The following is a 21,651-nucleotide window of genomic DNA, read 5'->3' on the forward strand; positions in this document are numbered from 1 at the left end:
AACGTTAATAACGTTATCTCTCGCGTCACTCGTGTCCCCATCGCAGCCGCTGCTGCGCAGGAGGAGGAGGACGGGAGGTCCAGGTGCACCGCTGCTGAGATTGAAAGACAGGGGAAGTTTTTTTTAACCTAAAAGAGATGAACCGTTAACTGACGACCTGATTTGTCGACAAGTGTTCATCCTCCAAACAAAGATCGCCATCGTTTTTTTGTTTTTGATCGGTGATGGGATTCCTGCAGGAGCGACCTGCCGCCTAACGTTAACCCTAAGGTAAGAAGCCTAACGACTGGTAACTAACTGAAGATAGTGGGGGCAAACAGGGTGGGATGCTGGAGGGGCTCAGTCCGCTTGTGGGTGCTCTGTTTCGGGGAGTTTGTGTGGGCGAAAGTTAAGTACAACGGTTCGTGAGTGAGAAACAGTAATATGGATGTCAGTTGTAGTAAAACACTCGGCCAAGTGTCCTCTGGGTCTCGTGCTGGAGCAGCTAGCGACAAGTCTCCCCCCCATCACCATTATCGGGCTATTATTACTATCTTTACTGCGGTTTGCCACAGCTGTGAACAGGCTAGCAGTGGACATTGTCAACGCACGCAAACTTGTGGTAAGTGAGTGCAAATGGGACAGACAACAAGGCTGCCATTGTACCAGATCAGCGGCGGATTAACGGAATTCCTTTTCTCTGCACTGTCTCAATGGCCTCCAGTCTCTCTTTCTCTCCCTCTCTTTGCCTGCTTCTGTGGAAATAATAACATCTTGATTTCGAGCTTCTTCCACCTCTGGCACTTGTTAGTAAGAGTAAAACACCTCTCGGCCAGCAGTCACTAAACCAGAGATATCCAATTGATGCATTGTGAAACATGTGGATGGGTCAGAGCTGGCCAGTAGATTGTTGTAGTTATTGTTGTCAGAGCTGGTAGATTAGGTGATAAGTAAACTAGAGAGCTGCAACCAACAGATATGTTCGTTATTACTTAGTGATTTAGCCTATATAAAAGTCTGAAAATAATGGGAATACCTGCCAGAATTCCCCAGAGCCTTAGGTGCCATTTTTACTTGCTTAGTCTGTCCAACAGTATGGAGAAAAGGCATTCATTTACAATGGCATAACAGCAAAAGGGTAATAATGCTTGCTTGATAAGTGTCTGCTAAAATGAACCAACTATTAATATTGTTGGGAGATTAGGTTTTTATTAATCAAGTAATTGTTTCTTAGTAAACAGCAGTGCAAGGTGATGCCATTAGTCTTTAAACCCTGGATGTATGTAGTTAATGAGCTTGAGTGGGGTGAATATTATGTGTCAACTAGGTCTTCAGGGGGTTTGTCTGTCCTGCTGTTGTCTCATCATGACTGATCATCAATGTTAGCACTGAGGGATCCCCTCCCACAGGCAATTGGACATGTTAGAGGTTGTAGCTCTTTTATGTTCTAGCACTGAAAGACAATAAACAAACACAGATTGTTCTATTTCTTACTCCTCCACTCCTCCCACCCTTCTTCTATACACTTGCACATCATGCACAACATGCACCGTCCCCAGCTCTCCCCCCTTCCCCCCGTGTATGTGGCCAACCAACATGTGGGGAGGTAATCCCAGCTATTAGGGTAATCTCCTCAGCATGACGATCAATAGGGGAGGGTGTGCGACGACTACCAGACAAGAGTAGCAGGGGGACCAAATTTGTGGTAAAGAAAAATGATTTAATCATCTAGATTAGGTCAGGAGACTGGGGTCTGGTCAGGGGCTTGTTGCTGGGAGGGGGAGGGGTGCAGACAGGAAGATGTGAGGGGTAAACCCATCTCCACTTTGGGCAGCTCCCTTGTGTGACAATGGGATGAGACATTTTGTTCTCCTTAATCTGGAGTAAATGGAAACAACAAAAGGACAGCTTCTAATAGACAGTGCCAAACCCATTATGGGACTACTACAAATATTGCACAAGGACAGATTAGCCTATAGAAAACCCAAATCCCACTGCTTGGCTTTGTTAACAGCATTTATTACAACAACAAAAAATGCCTCAAGGAATTGAGCAGATGACCGAGCCCAATACATTACATTTTGGGTCTTTTAGCTCCTGTGTGGTACCTCAAGCAGAGGACATTGTAAAGAACCCCAGGAGATGTGGCCAATCACAACAGGTCAAAGTCATTATGCTGTTGTTCCTGTGAATGCAGTGTGAGATCGTTAAAACACAGCATGTGCCGGTGGTTCACATCCAAAATCTCCTGTATACCAACTCCTTTTTTTCTCACCGTTTGAAAGAGTTAGACATGCCAGTAAATAGCAGCACTTATCAACACAATGTACATCATGATTTTTATCTTAAAATAGAAAGTTAAAAAATAAAAGATGTGCATGTTGAGTACTTTATTTATAGTGTCTCAAGCAGTAAGAATAACATGAAAGGATAACTGTCTTCACACAGTCTGCACACTATGTTATCCTGCTTCTAAAAATGGTGTGTGTGTGTGTGTGTGTGTGTGTGTGTGTGTGTGTGTGTGTGTGTGTGTGCACCGTTTTCCATTGTGATTGAACATACCACTGTATTATGTGTATGAGTGTGTGTCTCTTTCTGAAGAGCTGCCTCAGGTTAAAGAGCACACTCACCTCCATGATGCCTCTTCAGTTCTTCTTCACTGTATGAATTGCCAATACATCTTGTGTGTGTATGCACATGTAATGTACGTGTGTGTGTGTGTGTGTGTGTGTGTGTGTGTGTGTGTGTGTGTGTGTGTGTGTGTGTGTGTGTGTGTGTGTGTGTGTGTGTGTGTGTGTGTGTGCGCACCGTCTTGCTGAGTGTGCATCCTCTCTTCTGATGTTGTAACAGCAGAGTTTACAGATGGACCACATATTGGATTCAGTGCAATGTGAACATATGTTACCTGTCTCTCCCATGTTGTCTTTGTCTGTATGGGGTGTGTTGTTTAAGCTACCTGGAACAAGGGGAGTCAAACTTATTAAACAACCAAAGCTGACTTAGCAGATGGGAATGTAAACACTCAAAAATATATATTTAAAACATCAAAAAGGGAATTACTTAAGTGCTGTATAATGCCATGAGAATAAATGTGTTTAATGACAGCCACCTTGTTCTCAGTTTAGATATGTCAACTTGGGCAATAGAGATGTTTTTGTTCTACCTTGTGGCAAATAAGAATCATCAAATTAATGTCTAACAAAATAACAGGTTGTAAATGTGTTAACTCCTTCTGTACTACCACTACTATTGTTATTTCAAATACTTGGCTAATTGTTTTTATGAAGATCATGGTAGTCCAATTAGCCTCAAATAATTTATCAGGTAAATTAAGGATTTCTGATTCTGTTATTGCATTAGAACAATCCAGTGCAGCGTTCCTCTTTAAGAGTAGTATTGAAAGGATTTTTTAATGAATCAGAAAGGTTCCTGAATATAAAAAAAGGACTTGCCCTTTAAGTCTCCAGTGGAGGAACTAGAGTGCAAACACTGGCAAAATGTCCAGATGGAAGATGGGAGGGATGAGTAAGGCGTTCACAGATCCCTTCTGTTTGGCCCCATTGAGACAGAGGGAGACGAGATTGGATGGGTCTGAGGGAGTCAGGTTACTTATCGGCCCATTCTACTCCAAAGGAGCGGTGGTGTAAAAGATGCAATACCCCCTATGGGAAACCTAATCCAGACCCTGCTGCCAGCTGTCATTCTTTTGCTCAAGGGTAAATCGCAGGTATCGCCTTACCCTTCAATCCTTACCTTAATCATAGCAGGAAACAGGAAATGACACACGTGGTTCTGTACTGCACCTCACATCTTTTATGTCATTTGAGAATGTTGATCTTAAAAAGATCTGCATATCACAAAAGAGAAAATCCCAGTCCATTTCAAAAGTGCCGGCTGCAGTAACGAGATTTTGCTGTTTTTATTTAAAAAACCTCCAGCCTATCGTTACGTTTTGGACTTTGACCGAAATCACTGATGGATTATGTAAACACTCAAATCAATGACCACAACATGTCTAATGTTTTGTAGTCCAAACAATATACTGAAACATTTAGATAACATTTGCAGAATAATAGAAAATACAAAGAATTATTTGGCGAAGCTTTATTCATCATCATCAAAAATGTGTAAGAATTGACAAGTCTCTTCGTAAACCAAAATAAAGGGCATGACTCAAACTGAAGATGTCATCAGGGTGTTAATCTTTAATTTGCTCTTCTGAGAATAAATCAAGTGTGTCTCTCATTGTCCTGTTCAAACCACAAGAGCACGATTGTTTATTACTCTAATCTTACTTTTCTCTGAAGAACATTGTGTTTCTATTTGAAGTTTTCTGTGTCAGGCTTTGGAGGAGGGCACTGTACCATTTAATCTGTGTTAATCTGTTATGTTTTCTTTTGCGTTGGCAGCATGATCTATACTTAAGTGCTTATTGAAATGAATTGCAGTGTTAATAACCGAACCTAACAGAGATATTAGATAGAACCAAGGATGAAAGAAGAAATGATCAAGTGAAAGATAGGAAGTGATCGAGAAACATAAAGGGAGACATTCAGAGCGAGTCTGAGCTGACCTTGCCATGATAATCTAATCCCTGTCGAGAGTGCTTTTTTTAGAGAGCAAGTTAATGCCAGCAGATTACACTCCAGTGTCTCCCACACTAGCCAATCCACACTGAAAAGAGAGTAGGCCCATAGTGGATTCTCATAGCAGATAAATTGACATCAATAATAGAAACAGAACATTTAAAGAGCCTTCCTAAAACGTCCCCAGGAATCTCTTCATCTTTTCCTCTCTGCTTTCAGTCTCATTGTTCAGTTTGATGTCTGCATTTGGGCCAGCATGACATATCTAGTGTATTTTTTAAGAGTAACTATTCAAATGTCCACAACAGGTAAAATCTCTGCTCAGAATCTCTCATCTCTTTGTCAACCTCCTTCCCTGTGTGTGCTTAATAGCACTAAGGGGCATCCATGATAAAAGGCCACTCATTGAGCAGCTCATCTCATGCTATGAAGAGTAATCCCTGTATATGTTGTGTAACCGAGTGCTGAGTTGGACAAGGAGGGGGATGGGTACCGATCTGCGCAAGTTTGTCCGTGCTAGTGACTGTTGAGCTCATGGATATCTAATCTGTTAGGTACATTAGGCTGTTTGCACACACTAACGTGTTGATTCAGACAATTTACTCATTCGGGGAACTTTGTCGGTCTCGAATGTCTAAATTAATCGTTGGCTGTGCTGAGGATTATTTGCAAGTGTCAAATTGTATTGTGCTCATCACACTGTCAACATGTACAACACAGAACATTGTGTCTTACATTAGATAAATAATGTTTATCCTGTGATGCCTTCACAGTGTGGTCATAGATGTTATTTTTCTGAACCTAAAAAGAAGCTAGTTTGTATACAGACTTGAATTTTGAGCATGCTAACGTGTGGTTGATAGTTATTAAACATGTCATCTGCACCCGGGCATGTGTTTCGACTCCCCTACATCTGGAAGGAGACATATTCAATTGCATAAGCAGTAAGTCAGCAGAGATTACTTTTCTGCCTACTTGCTCTTCAAGACAAGTAAAACGTTAAGAAACATTGTTCTCCTTCGCATGAGACTTACTTTGTTCAGGTGTTCAATATGGCTGACTGTTGGGTCTTTTACTTTATTTTTAGGAATGGACCTGCGTGTCTTAAACATCCAATGCACTTTTTTGAAGGTTGCCAGGTGTTATTGGTCCTTTGTTTACAGTATAGTTTAATTTGCAAACTAGAAGTCGACAATTGCAATGACAGCTGTTTCAGAAAAGTGAACCTATACATTGTAATGGTAACATGATCCACTAGAATATAGCTTCTTCAGCAGTGAGTTTGCCTTTAGTGTGCAATATCTATTTTTGGGTGCACACCGTATAGGAACATGACTTTGTTTTTGTAATTGAATCTTGTACACGATCACGTGCAAACAGCAGATATTTGTTTGAGTTTTAGGAAAGCTAAAAGGACTTAAAGATAAAGGGAGAAACATCTCCCTCTCTGTGACAATTGTTCATCCTCTTGATAAGTCAACATTTATAACAAAGAAACAATCTCAGTTGTGTAATAATTGTGTTTTTATCCTTAGTTGTGATTGCACTTGATGAAAAACGACAGGATTATTGGACACAAAACGGTAGATGCGAGCTGAGGCTTAGCGAGTAACTATGGCTTTGAACACTAGCATAAGGGCAGTCACATGCTATCTCCAGTCAGGGGTGTGTTGGCACAGGCTTGCTGGTTGTAGAGAATATTTGGATGACTTCAGCACACACACACAAACAGAAACACACATAAACATGCATGCACAGTCATGGGGTTCACACATACCTGCTCCTACCAGTCTATAGTTGCCCAGATTTAGCAGATATCGGCAATTAGTGGACCATTCTTACAAAAATAAGGTATTTGAGGCATTTTGGTTTGCAGCAAAGTAAATTCAGGGAAAAGGCTATTTTCAGATCCTGGCAGGAAATGACACCCACAGTTTTAGTGCAACAACCAGGCAAACAGGCAGTGCACACACAAGCGACACACTGACAGTGGATATTTTCACACACACACACACACACACACACACACACACACACACACACACACACACACACACACACACACAGGCTCTCAGCATCAGTGCCCTGACCATAGGGAGTTTGTGCTGAGCTGGTCGGGACGTCAGGATGAATCAATGCGAGGACAGCTGACTGGACATGCCTATTCATCTGCCAAAGAAAAGAGAGAGAAAAAGGGAGCGAGGGATTCTAAAAGAAATCAGTTAAGCCCCTGGAGCAACATGTTGGCTATCTGCATTACTTAACAGATCCTCCAAAGGGCTGTTAGTGGTTCTGCGATGAAAGCAGTAAAGGTAGAAAGCAGAGTGATTTGTACAGAGAGGGGAGGGGGAAATGAAAATAGGCCGGTTCCAATGATTCTATAAGATTGATTTTTGTTGTTTGAAAGGCAGTTAACAAATTCATGTGAAACACAAACTCTACATAATTGCATTTTCTTTGAGCAAAAGTAGGATTCTGCAGATGAAAAATAAGTAGCACACACTAAGCATGTAGGCTGCTTTGACAAAGGCATAAGCTCATACTGTAGAGGCGGCTAACTCCACACTGATGGCCCGTTTATTCCCATCTGTTGCCCTCAGCTCTCTGACTTCATCCCCATTGTGGTACCTCATTACATTCGCCTTAACCTTAACCCCTTAATTGCCACCCTCCAGTTTTCTTTGCACGTCCTCCCCCTCTTGGAGACAGTGTGCCACATTGCCCGTGTACTAATCTGATGGCGTCTGCCTACAAAACACCTGCCATGTTCGTAAAAACCTCCTAAACTCCTCCCATACTCCCGATACAACACCCATTCCAGCGTGAGCGGATCAGCACACATGACCGCAGGCAGGCAGGCAGGCATGCATGCAGACAGATGCGACCGTGGTTGCACATACAGATAATTAGACAGACAACCTCATCCCCGGAAAATCATGACCTGAGTCTCCATCTCTTTGGCCATTATGCGTTATGTGCACCTAGTTTTTCCCCTTCACACTCAAAGACTGACAAGACAAACAAGAGTAGCCTTTTGTCCTGCCTCTTTGCCTAGACAAGAATTTGAAGACAGTGATGTGCAGGCCCAGGCCTCTTTGCTTTAACAATAACTCTCTCGACCCCCCAATGAGGGGTGGAGGGCCAGACATGAGGCGATGTGACAGTTCTGGTGCGGCAGACACAATAGCAGGTTTTTGTTGCTGGCTATATGCCACCAAGTCCCTTTTTTCACTATTAACAACCAACCTAATAGTCATGTTTGCAGAAGAACCACGTTTAACCACATCAGACGCTGCCTGGGCCATGTACTCGTTTTTCAGACCAACAGACGTGCTGTTCCAGTACCATTTTGTTCTGGTTTATCAGATGTCTCAGTGCTATTAGTGGCTTAAACATGAAGGAATCTTCCTGGTTAAAATACAATGTTAGAGAAGAACAATAGGATATACAGATAAAGGCACATTGTCATGAGCAAGTCACAATTAGTGCTCACATAAAGTGTATTTAGTCATTAAACACAGAATTATCTAGGGAAATACCTTGTTACCTAGCTAAAGTCTTGTGTACGCACTAACTCAAATCAGAGCTGCATGTTCCTGTATGTGAGCTTCTAAAATGAAGTTTGTTGATAATGGATTATTGATCGTGAATTAGAGTGGACTGTGCCCTCAGGGTTCATCCTGGTTGGCCAGGAATGAATACATCTCTTCATGCTTCACGTCACACACTCAATTTAGGCATAGGAAACCAAAGGACCGACACACACGCATGTTGAGACACTGACCCGCGCTCTAATATGCAGAGACAGGCGTCGCTCATCCACTGAGGGACAAAGGTTGTTCTAAAATCAGTCTGATGCAAATTGCCTCAGTGGCCTCTCTCTCAGTTCACACATACTGAGTGAAACTACCTTAACATATAGTGTCTTTCATTGTTAAACCAGTGTCTCTTTCCATCTCTGTGCACCTGAGCAGAGGAAAACTACTAATTATTTAGTTTGTCAGAACATTTTTACCAATCTTCCGGCAGTCATTTGATTTGGATAACTGCATTTTGTGTTTAATGCCAAATGATTACAATCGAAAGATTTAAATATTACACTCATTTTTGACCTACAAAACTATTTCTGGAATAACTTAACATTTTAATCCATCCTTAACTCCTTAAGTCTGTGTTGCATTCAGGGTTTATGGTTGAACATTTCCTTTTAATTGATTTTCTGTATTTTTCTGTATGATGCATTTAAATGTAAGCGCTAAACACAACTGAACAGATTCTTTGTAATGTGGTTATACCTAGCCCAAGAAAAGTGGATAAAAGTACGTCTTATTTCTTCTTATAACTTCTCAGAAATAAAAATTAGTTTTAGTAATTTAATTTCAAGCAATTAGATTGTCCATGTAATTGTCCACTTCTCTTTAAAATAATAATATATAAACACATTGTATATGTTGATAACATTTGACTAACCTTTTCAATGTCATGTGTACATTTTGATCTTAAGTGCAATTGCCTAGTTTAAACCTAATATAAATATGTTTTTCCTTTTTTCTTAGGCAAACTGCCATAACAGTATGCAACTTGGAAAAGAACAGCTCTTCAAAAATCAGGATGGACACTAAAGCTGAGATGCCTATTCTGAGAACTCACTAACATTTGGAAGATAAACTTTGAATAGTTAGAGGATTTTATTACACAGCTGTTTTTTTTGACATATGGATACTCCAGGAAAAGTAATGGAGACAGAAGAAAGGGAGGATGTTTCACAAAAACCCAAAGCGAATAAAAAGGCAAAGACGGAGGAGGATGTGCCCTCTGGCCACACCTGTGGGGTGTGTGGACGCAGCTTTCCTCTTCTCAGCTCTCTGTCGCAGCACATGAGAAGACACACACGGGAGAAGCCGTACAAGTGTCCCTACTGTGAGCACAAGACGGCTCAGAAGGGCAGCCTGAAGGCCCACATTCGAAGCCATAAACTTGGCCTGTTCAGCCATAAACTCACTGTTGAAAAAGAGGGGGATGGAGATCAGGAAGTGAAAGCCGAGACACCCGATCCTCCTGAGATTATCAGCACATCAGACAAAGCTCCCAATGTCAATGGGAAAGTAAAGAAGAAAGGAACCAAGAAAAAAGTAAAGGCTAAGACTGGCGTTGAGGTCGGTGATGGGGATGATGACGGGTCCCGTACCTGCACCATCTGTGGCCAGACCTTCCCTCAGATACTCCTCCTCAAATCCCACATGAAAAGGCACCGCAGCGCTCAGGATCACGGTTGCCGGATTTGTGGACGCCGTTTCCGCCAAGCATGGTTCCTCCAAAGTCACATGCGCATTCACCGGGTCAAAGACCAGCTAAGTGGCGGGAAAAGTAACGAGCTGCCTGCCACCATCAATGGAGTTCCTCAGGACCTAGCATCGCTGACGAATGAAGAGTGCCTCTATGAGCTCTGTGCAGGCTGTGGTAACTTCTTCGTTGACCGCAAGACATTAAGAATACATGAAAAGCTACATAAGCCCAACCACAACCGCTCCCAGACACAAAATCCTCCACAGGAAGAAGTTGAAACCTCTGAGCCGGACACCGCTAAGAGGCATTTTATGGAAAGCCTGAACCTCACATGTGCAGGACCAAAGGAAACGTCTGAGGAAAAGAGCCTGGGCAGTCGACTTCCTGAGCTGGATCCAGTTTGTAGTTACCAAGCGTGGCAGTTGGCCACAAGGGGACGACTAGTGGAGTCCACGGATAAATCTCTGGGATGGCAGGAGAGGCTTGCAGCTGCTGAGGTGGCATATGACACAGAAAAAGGAGAGTATGTACCACGGAAACAAGAGAAGAAGAGGAAGCAAATCGACAACTCCAGCACCAACACGAAGAAGATAAAGGGTGAGACAGGCCTTGATCACACGCCAAACAGCTTGGCTCACACTAAAGGTGGTGACAAGAGGATTTTGCAGAAAGACCGTATTCTGTTGAACGGACTGGGTCACGCGTTTTACGAGGCGCTGCAGACTAAGAAAGTAAAAGATGTTCACCTCACACATAAACAGACCAACAGCACCAGGAGCCAAGACCATGAGGGTAAGCCATGTACACAACACTGCAGTGTGCAACAAGACAGCTGTTCAATATCCTTGAAAATGGTAATCAATCACACGGCCAGTTAGTGCTGAGGGCAGTTGCTTTGTATTGAATGTTGCTCCCTCTTTGTTTAAATTAAGTTATCAAAGGTTATGTTTGTGGACATGCAGATAAAGCTAACACTAGGGGTGTACATAACCTGCCATGTGGAATCCATGTTATGTTGTGCTGTGGCAAAGGGGGACACCTAGTGAATTTATTATTGAATTACAGCAATTGCATTTTTTCTACAAAAGGTTTTTGCAAATCCACACCCATTATGTTTCCTCACCTAAACTTGTGAGGGTTATTTAAGAGAAGGAATATGTTTCATTCAAAAGTGTCTTAATGCAAAAGGGAACATTAGGTTGGCTATAATTCATGAAAACACAACAATATGATGTAACACTCGAAACAGCTGTACTGAGAGAGCAGGGGCCTTTTTCACAAGAGAAACCCTTTAAACTTGGAGACTACAAATCTGTCTCTTTAAAACTGATGAAGAAAACGTTGTTGTGGTTGTAGAGAATAAAAACTCTGCATTTGCATCAGGACACACATGTTACACTAGCCTATTTCTAAGTGGAAAAAAACACATCTGCTTTTTTTAAATTATATTTAAAACTGCTACTTAGACGGAAGAGTCCCTTAGCTGTTGCCCAACGTGTAGCACAAGATAATATAATATATTTAGCTAACAATCGCCCAGAGTGTTAGTGAAATTAACTTAATAATCTTTAAAGAATGTAACATATTCATTCCTTCATAAGACAACACAGACGTCTACATATAAAGTGCCACCACAATGTAGAGCCAACATCAGTGTCAGCATTGAAACAAAGATTTATACTTACAGAGGTTTATTCTATCATGTAACTTAGTAGGCTTTCTATGGTCTGTCCTTAAGCAAGTTCAACTCTAATGGCTTTCTACTTTTGACAGTGCTTTTCTTGTTAACTAAATAGCTGCTAGACTCCATGTTGTATACATACTGTCACACTTCATTTCTACTTATGTCCTTTACATTGTTTCCTCTACTCTCTCCTACAGATAATAAGACGTACTTCTGCGAGCACTGTGATTTCCACACTGCCGACACCTCACTTCTCAGGTCTCACGTGCACATGCAGCACCAGGACTTCCCGGGTCCCTACAGCAAACACAGCACCATTTTGGACAACATTACCCAGAGTGGTTCCAAAGCCTCAAGATACATGGACTACCTCAGAAACAGGAGTGTGCTGCTCAGTCAGCCATACTGGAATCCTTACACATGTCCGCCCGCCCCGTTGTCAGCAGAGTCCAATATTAAAACAGAAAAGTCAAACAGTACTAAAGTCAAAGGAAAGGGGAATGCCTCTAATGATGCTGGAAGTCTCCTTAATCTGTCTTCATTACCCATAAGTGAAGGGGATGGCATCGTAGATTATCCGATAAAGACGGAGGGCCTTGTGAGACATCAGTGCCCGTACTGCTCCCACACCACCAATTACCCAGAAGTCCTGTGGATCCACCAGCGAGTCGCACACAGGGTGGATAACAGCAGCTCCATGGCACCCAAGTGGGCTCCCTGCAGTAACATCCCCAAGAGTTTGAAGACAGGCACTTCCCAGTGGAGACGCACAGGGGCTCCACCGTTCCTCGAAGGCAAGGACTGTCCTGCTTTACCTGCTCCGAGAACTCAGCGCACACAAGCTCCAGGTTTGACAGCCAATAGCAGCAGCAGTAGCAGCAGCAAGCACTCAGCACCCAAAACCCAATCAGGCGTCCCAAAGTCCAAGCATCAGTCTAAGGACTCTGCAAATGGGACACAGCCTAGTGGGAGGGCAGGACTCTTACCTCAAAAGAAGTCAGGTGAACATAAGCGGGCAGAGAAGGGGGGAAGTAAGAGCTCCAGCAGCCAAGCTACTTCCTCTAGCAGCACTGGAAAGAGCGCCCCAAGTGTCCATCCGACCAGCAGCCCCAAACACAGAAGCCACAGAGCAGCAGTGGAAGGAAACTTCCCACAGGAGGGTCTGGGTTTCATGTTGGCCAGAAATCATGGCGGGAATTCATCCACTGCAGAAAGACCCCTTCCTCGCAGGCAGTCATGTGACTCGTCTTCAGGTCCAAAGGGTCCTGATCTGTGGGCTGCCATGAACATGTGGGGTAACAAAGCTTATATAGAACCTCTCCGTTATGCTCAGGTAAAGAATGAATCAACAGGGGAAAGGCCAATGGACATTGATATTTTGAGTCTCCTGAAAAACTACAGTCCCCACGAACTGGCTGCTCTCTACCAGAACTGGGGGTTTGTTGACCCCAGGATTGATCCACAAGGTAAGAGAAGCCATGTTTTGTTTTTAATTTACTGTAAATAGGCAAATGAATACCTGAATATATATATTTATCAAGCTGTAAAGAGACATTACCGGGCTTTTTATGTTTACATACTCTTCTATACTTCTATTTTTTAAAGCAATGTTGCAGTTAAATGGGAATTATGGAAAAGAAGTCCACTCCGCATCTGAAGCTCCCAAACAAGTAAGTTGTCTTTGCAGCGGCCACTGATAATGGAGTTTTGAAAGAAATTGTTTCCTGGTCTTAGACTATAAATAAGCAGATAAGCTATCTTTATTGTTGCGATATCTTCTTAAAAGTCTAACCTGCCAATTTTTCTAACTGATTGGCAGCATACACCACATTTTATTTTTACATTTAACCCAAAAACCTTTTTTAATTCTTCATAGAATTTTATTTTGAGTGTTCATAATAAAGCATTGACTTAAAAAAAGAAAACACACACACTTAGATGTTTTAAAGTAATTAGTCCTTCTCTCTCTAACAAGTATGTACAGAGAAGCCTCACCCAGTGTGTGTGCCAGTTGTCGGCCGCTCGTCTGAGTCTGAATACACTCCGTCACTTCCAGGCACACGTGTGGCGCTTGCGTGGTTGTCAACTTCCCCAACCTGGCTGTCTCTTCTTGCTCAGTTCCATAAGAGAGGCTGACAGGGATGAGGCAACAAATAAAAAATAAAAATGTTGTCCCCCTCAGGATGAAACTCACCCAGCATCTCCATATGTTGTGTCATCAGCCTGTCCCTCAGGCCCACCCTGATGCTACCTACAACCATTCTTACTCTCCTCTTCTCCCTAGAGTACAATGTGGGCAACTTATAAACATCAGAGATGGCCGGTAGCTCACTGTTCAGGGTTGAGGAATTACAAATCAGATGATTTAATATGGATAACACTATGAGGGCAGTATTATAACTAAAAGGAATGAGATACCGTTTTATTTATTTAGTTTCTTTAAGAAATTGTGCATATTTCACAACATGCAGCTGAAATAACTCAAAGTTACGAGAGACTGTTTTATTTATTTCGTTTTTTTAGATTTCTTTGCGAAGACTTCACCTTGTTCATTATTGTGCATATTCCACAACATGCAGCTTCACATCACTGACACCTCTTAGGTCAACCAATACAGGAGCTACCGCATGAGATTTAGCATGGTGGGACATGGCCTGCATTCAACCACACCATATCAGATTTTATTATCAAGTGTAGAGTTGTACCAAACTGGTTATTTATGCGGTATTTTGTAAATGATATTTAGACTAAATGGACAAAAAAAACAATGGAACTCACCATATATGATGAGTTATTATATATAGAAGTTGTTTAATTGAGTGGGTTGTCATCATTCTTTTTACACTGAATAAAACAGTTAGCCAGTGTTGCAGATCTTAAAAGACCGCTATTGATTGTGATTTTGTCATCGTAAATGGGATTTTTTAAAGCATTTTAAGCATTCCTTTTTAAGAACATTACTTTTAATATGTTGTGAAAGTAGAAATCAAGAGTGTAAACCTAAACCTGCTGGATATACATTTTTAAGAAATAAAAATCCTTATAACTATCAATATAAGGAATTGATCTAAACTGATAGCTTTTCTTGAAAATACATGCAGTTGCTTTTGGTTATGTACTGCTAGTTCATTTATTGAATAGGCTGCATATACATTATTTACACACACAGCTTCTCAGTGTTGTTAGATACAATCTTACCGGTGTGTCTCCCATTTGTCTCCCTGCAGGTGAACAGCCGCTCCACTTCCTCCTCAGGGTCTCTCCATAAAGGAACGTGAGGATCCATCGTGTTCCCGTCGGCTCCCAGCCCGCACGATGCTGCTGAACAAAGAGGCCTGCTGTTTTTAGAGGAACCAGCCATAACTCCGAAAAGGACCGAGGCACTGGATAATGCACAATATATGCAAAACATTGAAGTGGACTATCATTCTGTAATACGGTTCTTTAATTTGAAGTGTTACCCATGTTTCTTTTCTTTGTTAAGAGTGTATATATGTTAGTTACCAAAACAAACATGAAGATATGTTCGATGAAAATGAGGTAAAACTGTTAGAGCTTTTTGTCAAATAAGCACTTGTGAAGCTACACTTCCTAAAAAGGTAAAGAGGACATTCTATTGGCTAAAGAACCACAGATATCGGCTGGGTTTGAGTAAAAACAATGAAAACACCAAATGTTAAATACCAGGGTGCCACTATAACATTCAAAAGTACTTTAAAACATGTGAGCTGTGACCTGGACATTTGATTTACATCACTTTTACCTCTCTTTATATGTTTCAGTTTTTTTTTTTTAAAGGAGTCTGTAAAATGTCTGTTTTTGGTTTAGAGTTAGAACTGTATTTGTCTCAACATTCAGAATATAGAGCGGGGCACGTACATATAATTTGCTGCTTATGTAACTTCTTCAATCCCTTATTCACTTCCTGATCTGAGAGTAGACAGTTGCCAAGCATCAATATGCTATGAAAGGTTTATTGCTGGTAAAGTCATTATCCCACTGTAAGGCACTATTTGGTGCTTTTATTAGAGCTAAATCAAGCTTTAGCTTAACACCCCACACACAATGAGTGACCAAGGTAACCAGTCAACAGCTGCAGATTATACCACTTTTTAAAAAAACATCAAGAACTAGGTCAGTGTTGACTCTTTCCAGACATCACGGTCGATATCAACCAACATATATCAAATTCATAGCAAACCCATAGCTAATATCAAGCCTCAGGTGCAGAACGATCAATTTCAATGAATGTGAAAAAAACAGAAATACAACACAATTGAAACCATCGGCATAACATTTCTGTCAAACTTTAAATGACAATAGTTCAGATGAACAATGACATGTGGTGTCCTGCTTTCTGATTCTTAGTTTGACATTTTTACAGGCTTTAATTTATCATTTTTGTTCCTCCTATCGGGAAGATAGTGTTAACATCTGCACTTGTTTCACATTGTGCTCGTGATGTAGCAATTTAATGCTGTGATTTTTAGAAGTAGGAACTGGCAGACTTACATCTGCCAGTCGAACTACTGAAGAGACTGAAACACGTTTTTTTTTCTCGACTTGTGAACTTCACCTCATTCTCAAAATAGTTTTCTTGTGTTTTGTTTGCAGATATGTTTAGTATGTTCATATTTTAGTTTGAGTCAGTGTATTCTTCTCACATAGAGAAATAGTCTATGCATTTGAAACAAAAAGCCATCAATTTATGGATTCTTGGGAGACCTTGAGAATACATCATTTATTATTGACTTTGATCTGTGTGGAAAACTGTTTTTTGATGGATGTTGTAAATGATTGTTTTATTTAAATGGTGTTTTTGTTGACTAAGAGTGGACTTGTATCACTCCGAAGTACTTCATATTTGTAGTAATAAGAGAAAATGAAAAAATAAAGAGTTTGAATAATTCCTTGACACACTTAAGGTCAGTGAGGAGTGACGCTCCAGCAGGGGGCGTTGTTGAGCGATGTTCAGTGAGCGGTTTTTTATGCAAGCCTGAACTTTGATGCAAACCTACAGCCTAAATGTGAGCTAGTTAATTTGTGACTACAGTATATAAACATGTTTCATAGTTAATTATGTTGGTATCAGAATCTCTATTTTCACCAGTTCCGCATTTTGTCTGACTGTTCGAATATGCAAATAAAGTTGGTCAATGTAGATTTATATTATAATAGTGCTGTTGTTATTATGTTTATTATTATGCTAATCTTTTACCATGTGCCCTCTTTTTTATCACGTTGTACTACTGACCATCACAACACAATCATCTGTTGTGCTTATAAATGTCAGTATATCCTGTCACAAACCTCATCAGAGTTTAACTTAGAAGTGACAAAATTCATGAACTAGTTTTTACTAATCTTTAAAGACAACCTTCCAGTGAATTGCAGCATATAAATGGAAATAATTACACTGACTGGAAAGTCTCATTACATTTTAGGAATTCAAATGTCTGAATTTGGAAATGTAAGTGATCAGTTTTATTGTTTTGGTTATTCTTCTGCTATGATTGGGTCATCTGCAATTAAATAATCATAATCATTCAAAAATATGCCTTTGCCGCAGTAAACAGCTTCTACCAGTAGATGGTAGGCAATGTCAACAAATAGAGGAGCGGCTTTGTTGAAAATCTGACCTCTCTTGATTTCTTTTACTGGCTTTAGGACTTCTTCACGGGACTGTAATTATTCCAATCTTTTTAAACACCAAACCTCTAACATGTTGCACTGAGATTCCCTCAATAAGCTGCCCCTGTGTACAGATTGGCACAAAAACACAAAGTGCAAATTATGGATGAGGCCTTTTTTTCTCCATCATTAGACAGTAAATTGCCTGCAGGCGGACTGAAACATTATCACACACATTGCATGTAAATCTTACATTTTGAAAGAAAGGCATTTGAGTGTATGTGTGTCTGTCAACATGTGCAGCTGACCATAACTGGTTTTAAAACCCAGAGGAAAACATTTCTTCTGTGAAAAATGTTGTACTTGCAGCAACTGTTGTCTGGTACATCGACGAGGCATGAGTTTCTGTGTGGCTGAGCGCATGTGTGTCTGTATGTCCTTGTCACAATGTGTTTGTCAGTGGGTTGTGTTATATCTCGGTGCAGTGACAGCATCAGTTAGCTGCCTGAGAGACATCAGAGATCATGTTCTCAGCGCCAAAAGCAGGAGGGCTCAGAGTCGGTGCCGGCCACAGGCTCTGAGAGTGGATCCTGTCAGGAGGCTGGGAGCAGGACGAGAGCAGTGGCATATGTTCTCTGACAGAAAAACGCCTGACTGTTCTTCAGCAGAGAGCAGAGACTGACTGGTGGCCAATTGGAGTGACAGCTGTCAGGACAGACTGTGTGTGTGTGTGTGTGTGTGTGTGTGTGTGTGTGTGTGTGTGTGGTGTGTGTGTGTGTGTGTCCTGCTGCTGTGTCTTAATGTACTACTGTGAGAGTCAGTCTGAGCTTTAGACATTGCAATTGAAGACATCATGTAAAGTGACTTTATTTTGGGATATGGTCTTCACTTTTTTAACAGGGTGGTTTAAAGTTAGAATAAAGGTTCAGAACATAAATCAGAAATATAGGTCTGACTTCGTTAGACTGAATCCCATCAATTTGACAAACATTTAAAATAAAACAAATTGAAAGAAATGTAGCATTCTCCAAAAGACTTGGGGTTTCAAAAATAAAATTTTAATTAATATAAATTGTAATGTCCTTGGATGTGAATAGTTTGATTAAATTGAGTTTGGCATGTGGCTTTCAAAAGTTGCATTTTTATAATATGATGAACAGGTAGGACAAACCTCCTTTCATTTGATATGAATATTTTTTCAAAATGTTGAGTTTTTTTTTTTAAATTAAAAACTGACTCCAAATCAATGCAGCATCCTATCATAACACTTGAAAAGTAGAATAGACCTCTGTTTTTTGTCTTGAGTGATTTTCATAATTTGATATGATTATTTTATTAATCATTTGGCTTTTTGCCATTTATTTTCAAAAGCTTCAATGTCATGTGCATAAGTGACTCCAAATCAATGTGACATTGTAATACTACACTGGACAAGTATGACACATTTTTGTGTTTTTACATTATTTTTTATAATAAATCTGTTTATTTATTCAGTTTATGTTTGAGTCTTGATGTTACCTTACTCATAAAAGAATGAACCCAGTCTTTAGTAGTGCATGTTGTTAATTCTCCATGTTTAAGTATATTTTGCAGTCTCAGTTTTTGATGCTGATGTCCCACTGCGACAGTAATGACTAGACAGCAGGCTGAAATACTGAGAGCCGCCTCTGACAGGTGGACTCTGTGATAAGGAGATTTCCCAGCAGTCACAGTAGGTGACAGGTAATGTTGTTTGTCGATTGTTAGAGCATGCCATAGAAATTGCCATGGTCAAAGATGTGGTTCTTAACTAAACCAGTGTATTGTATAACATTCTACAGGATCCTTTTAATACAATCAACAACTAAATATGAAATCATTCACTTTTTTGAAGACATATTTAAGAAAATGTCATGTCAGGAACTATAAGATGAATAAGAGATGTTTATTTTCACATTACGTTTTGTATTAAAAATGCTTTTAAAGTTTCCATTGTCTTCAAGGAGTGTATCCTCAATTCAAGACATTAAAGATGGTAGAAAAAGAAGTTTGAGGAGCATGGTTATGAAGCTGCTTTAAGAGCTGTAAAGATGAAGTGTGACAGTCCAGGTGGAGAAGGACACGCAGGAAGAAGAAGGCATATCCATCAGATTAACACACAGTAATGTCTTCCTGGTCTGGCTTCCAGCATCAGTGATTTATCAATGCAAAGCTAATAGCATCAATATGAATCTAACTAAAAATCAATATTTCATTACCTAATTGTTAGTGGGAATGAAGAAAGATGATTGTACGAGACAGCGTTTGAGAGCATCTGGAGTTCACAGAGACATCTGGAGGACAAACTCCAGCAGTAACCGCACTCTCAGTTGCAACGCACTTTTAAAGAAGACGGGAAAAATCAATGGACAGAGCTTTAAGATGTTAACACACTCACAACAAACAGACAAAATCCAATGATTTGTTGCATAATGCTACTGCAAGGTTAAAACCATGCTACAACCTTACATTTCATCAAATAGATCTCTCTCTCTCTCTCTCTCTCTCACACACACACACACACACACACACGATCCATTACAAATACTGATTGTTCAAATAGGGCTCATCAAGGCAGACAGTCATCCCAGACATCCATTACTTACATATTGTGAAATAGAGTCTGTTGGCAAAAGTCAATATCATGTAATCTGGAGACAAAGATGCATCAAATAAATTCAAGTTTCATCCTCTGAGCCTCTTTGAAAGTTAAATTGATAATCACACCTTTACTTCCCTAAAACGAAAAAGAAAGTTGTTTTGTCTCGTAATAGTTAACATCTGACCTAATGACACTCTGTACTTATTTCATAGATTATTACATTTTGCAATTATTTTTAAAGTATTTTGTCATGCATAATATGCCTTTTTTTCCTCCTTTTTTAAAATCATATTAAACTGGATTTTGTTTTGGAAAGACAAAACAGAACATTTAAACACATCAACTTCAAGAAACTAAGAGGGAAACTATTTGAAAAAAATGTATAGACTAAACAATACATTGGTTAATTGAGACAATAATCGGCAGGTTATATATCGGCATCATTTCTTTCCAATGATGGAAAGAAATCGTCAATTCTAGCGCTACTCAGGATACAAGGTGAACTCGATTCAGTGAAATACAAAACAAGTTTGATCGAGAACCAGCTGCACTGTGGCGCTCTAATGGCGCTTTTCCACTGCAGCACGTAGCACGGTTTTTTGCTTTACCACTCGGGGTAGTTCCGGCTTAGGGCTACTTTTTCACCTTTATTCTGGCCCTCAAAAATCGAGGTTCTTACCAGGCCAACAACCGGGCTGAATATGCTAAACTAGTGACGTAAACACTCTCGACTGCTGAATGGTCGAATGGTCAGAGAGAATCGATGGCAAGGGGGCTACAACTACAACAAAATGAACATATTTTACCATGATTTAATTATAATACACGTTTCAAAATGATGCCGAAGTAACAACATACTGATACCGGTCTGCAGACAAGACGGCAGGCGAAAAAACTTTTAAAATGCGTGTTTTCTGAATGGAGATCGGATCGATCAGGCTAAGCTAACGCTGTATATGCTCCGTCCACACACAACAACGGCCTATACAGACATAAATAAACCAGTGACTGTATTCGCCATGAAACAGACAGTCTGTGGTTTGTACTTGTTTAACTTTTGTCTAGTTTCTGACCAGATATGAGGAGCTGTTAGCTCTGAGGGCTAACAACTAACGGCTGATGTTGGTTTAGTGGTTCGCATTGAAGATGACGTCACAGCAGTTTTACGCAGCGTCGCTCCGCCTGCGGAACAGCCGATCGCCCCGCCTACACTGCGTTACTATAGTTACTACGCCTGTTACTAAACTGTAATGAAAACGCAGCATAAAGTGAGCCTGGCCTACCAAGTCCTAACCATACCGTACTAAGGCGTGTATCATTTCGTATAATTATACATTTCACTCATGTTACTGTAATGTGTATTTTCAGACATTTTGGAAGAATAAACCTTCAAAATATTATCAAACAAGCTTCTGGCAGCCCCCCTGCAGTAACCCTGAGGATCCCCCAGGGGTCACGGACCCCTTGTCACAGACCCACCTCTATACTTATACAGGACTGTCTCAGAAAATTAGAATATTGTGATAAAGTTCTTTATTTTCTGTAATGCAATTAAATTGCATTACAGAAAATAAAGAACTTTATCACAATATTCTAATTTTCTGAGACAGTCCTGTATAAGTATAGAGGTGGGTCTGTGACAAGGGGTCCGTGNTAGAATATTGTGATAAAGTTCTTTATTTTCTGTAATGCAATTAAAAAAACAAAAATGTCATACATTCTGGATTCATTACAAATCAACTGAAATATTGCAAGCCTTTTATTATTTTAATATTGCTGATTATGGCATACAGCTTAAAAAAACTCAAATATCCTATCTCTAAATATTAGAATATCATGAAAAAGTATACTAGTAGGGTGTTCAA

The 21,651-nt window shown here is 40.4% G+C and overlaps 1 protein-coding gene across 1 annotated transcript; it reads left to right on the top strand.

Annotated features, from left to right (window-relative positions):
• The first annotated feature begins 172 nt into the window (after positions 1–172).
• On the top strand, positions 173–16,702 carry LOC104963956 (zinc finger protein 516-like). The gene is made up of 5 exons (XM_010792653.1): positions 173–270; positions 9,122–10,643; positions 11,733–13,001; positions 13,141–13,205; positions 14,763–16,702. The coding sequence occupies exons 2-5, from the start codon at positions 9,281–9,283 to the stop codon at positions 14,811–14,813; spliced, it is 2,748 nt and encodes a 915-aa protein (XP_010790955.1). The 5' UTR covers positions 173–270; positions 9,122–9,280; the 3' UTR covers positions 14,814–16,702.
• The last annotated feature ends 4,949 nt before the right edge of the window (positions 16,703–21,651 follow it).

The sequence above is a fragment of the Notothenia coriiceps genome, unplaced genomic scaffold, assembly GCF_000735185.1.
Source record: "Notothenia coriiceps isolate Sejong01 unplaced genomic scaffold, NC01 NC01_scaffold00036514, whole genome shotgun sequence".
Taxonomy (NCBI): domain Eukaryota; kingdom Metazoa; phylum Chordata; class Actinopteri; order Perciformes; family Nototheniidae; genus Notothenia; species Notothenia coriiceps.

Coding starts and splice junctions, on each gene's coding strand:
- LOC104963956 (XM_010792653.1), top strand. CDS start 9,281: ATGGATACTCCAGGAAAAGTAATGGAGACAGAAGAAAGGGAGGATGTT. Junction 13,002..13,140: donor CCCCAGGATTGATCCACAAG/GTAAGAGAAGCC, acceptor TATTTTTTAAAG/CAATGTTGCAGTTAAATGGG. Junction 13,206..14,762: donor CATCTGAAGCTCCCAAACAA/GTAAGTTGTCTT, acceptor GTCTCCCTGCAG/GTGAACAGCCGCTCCACTTC.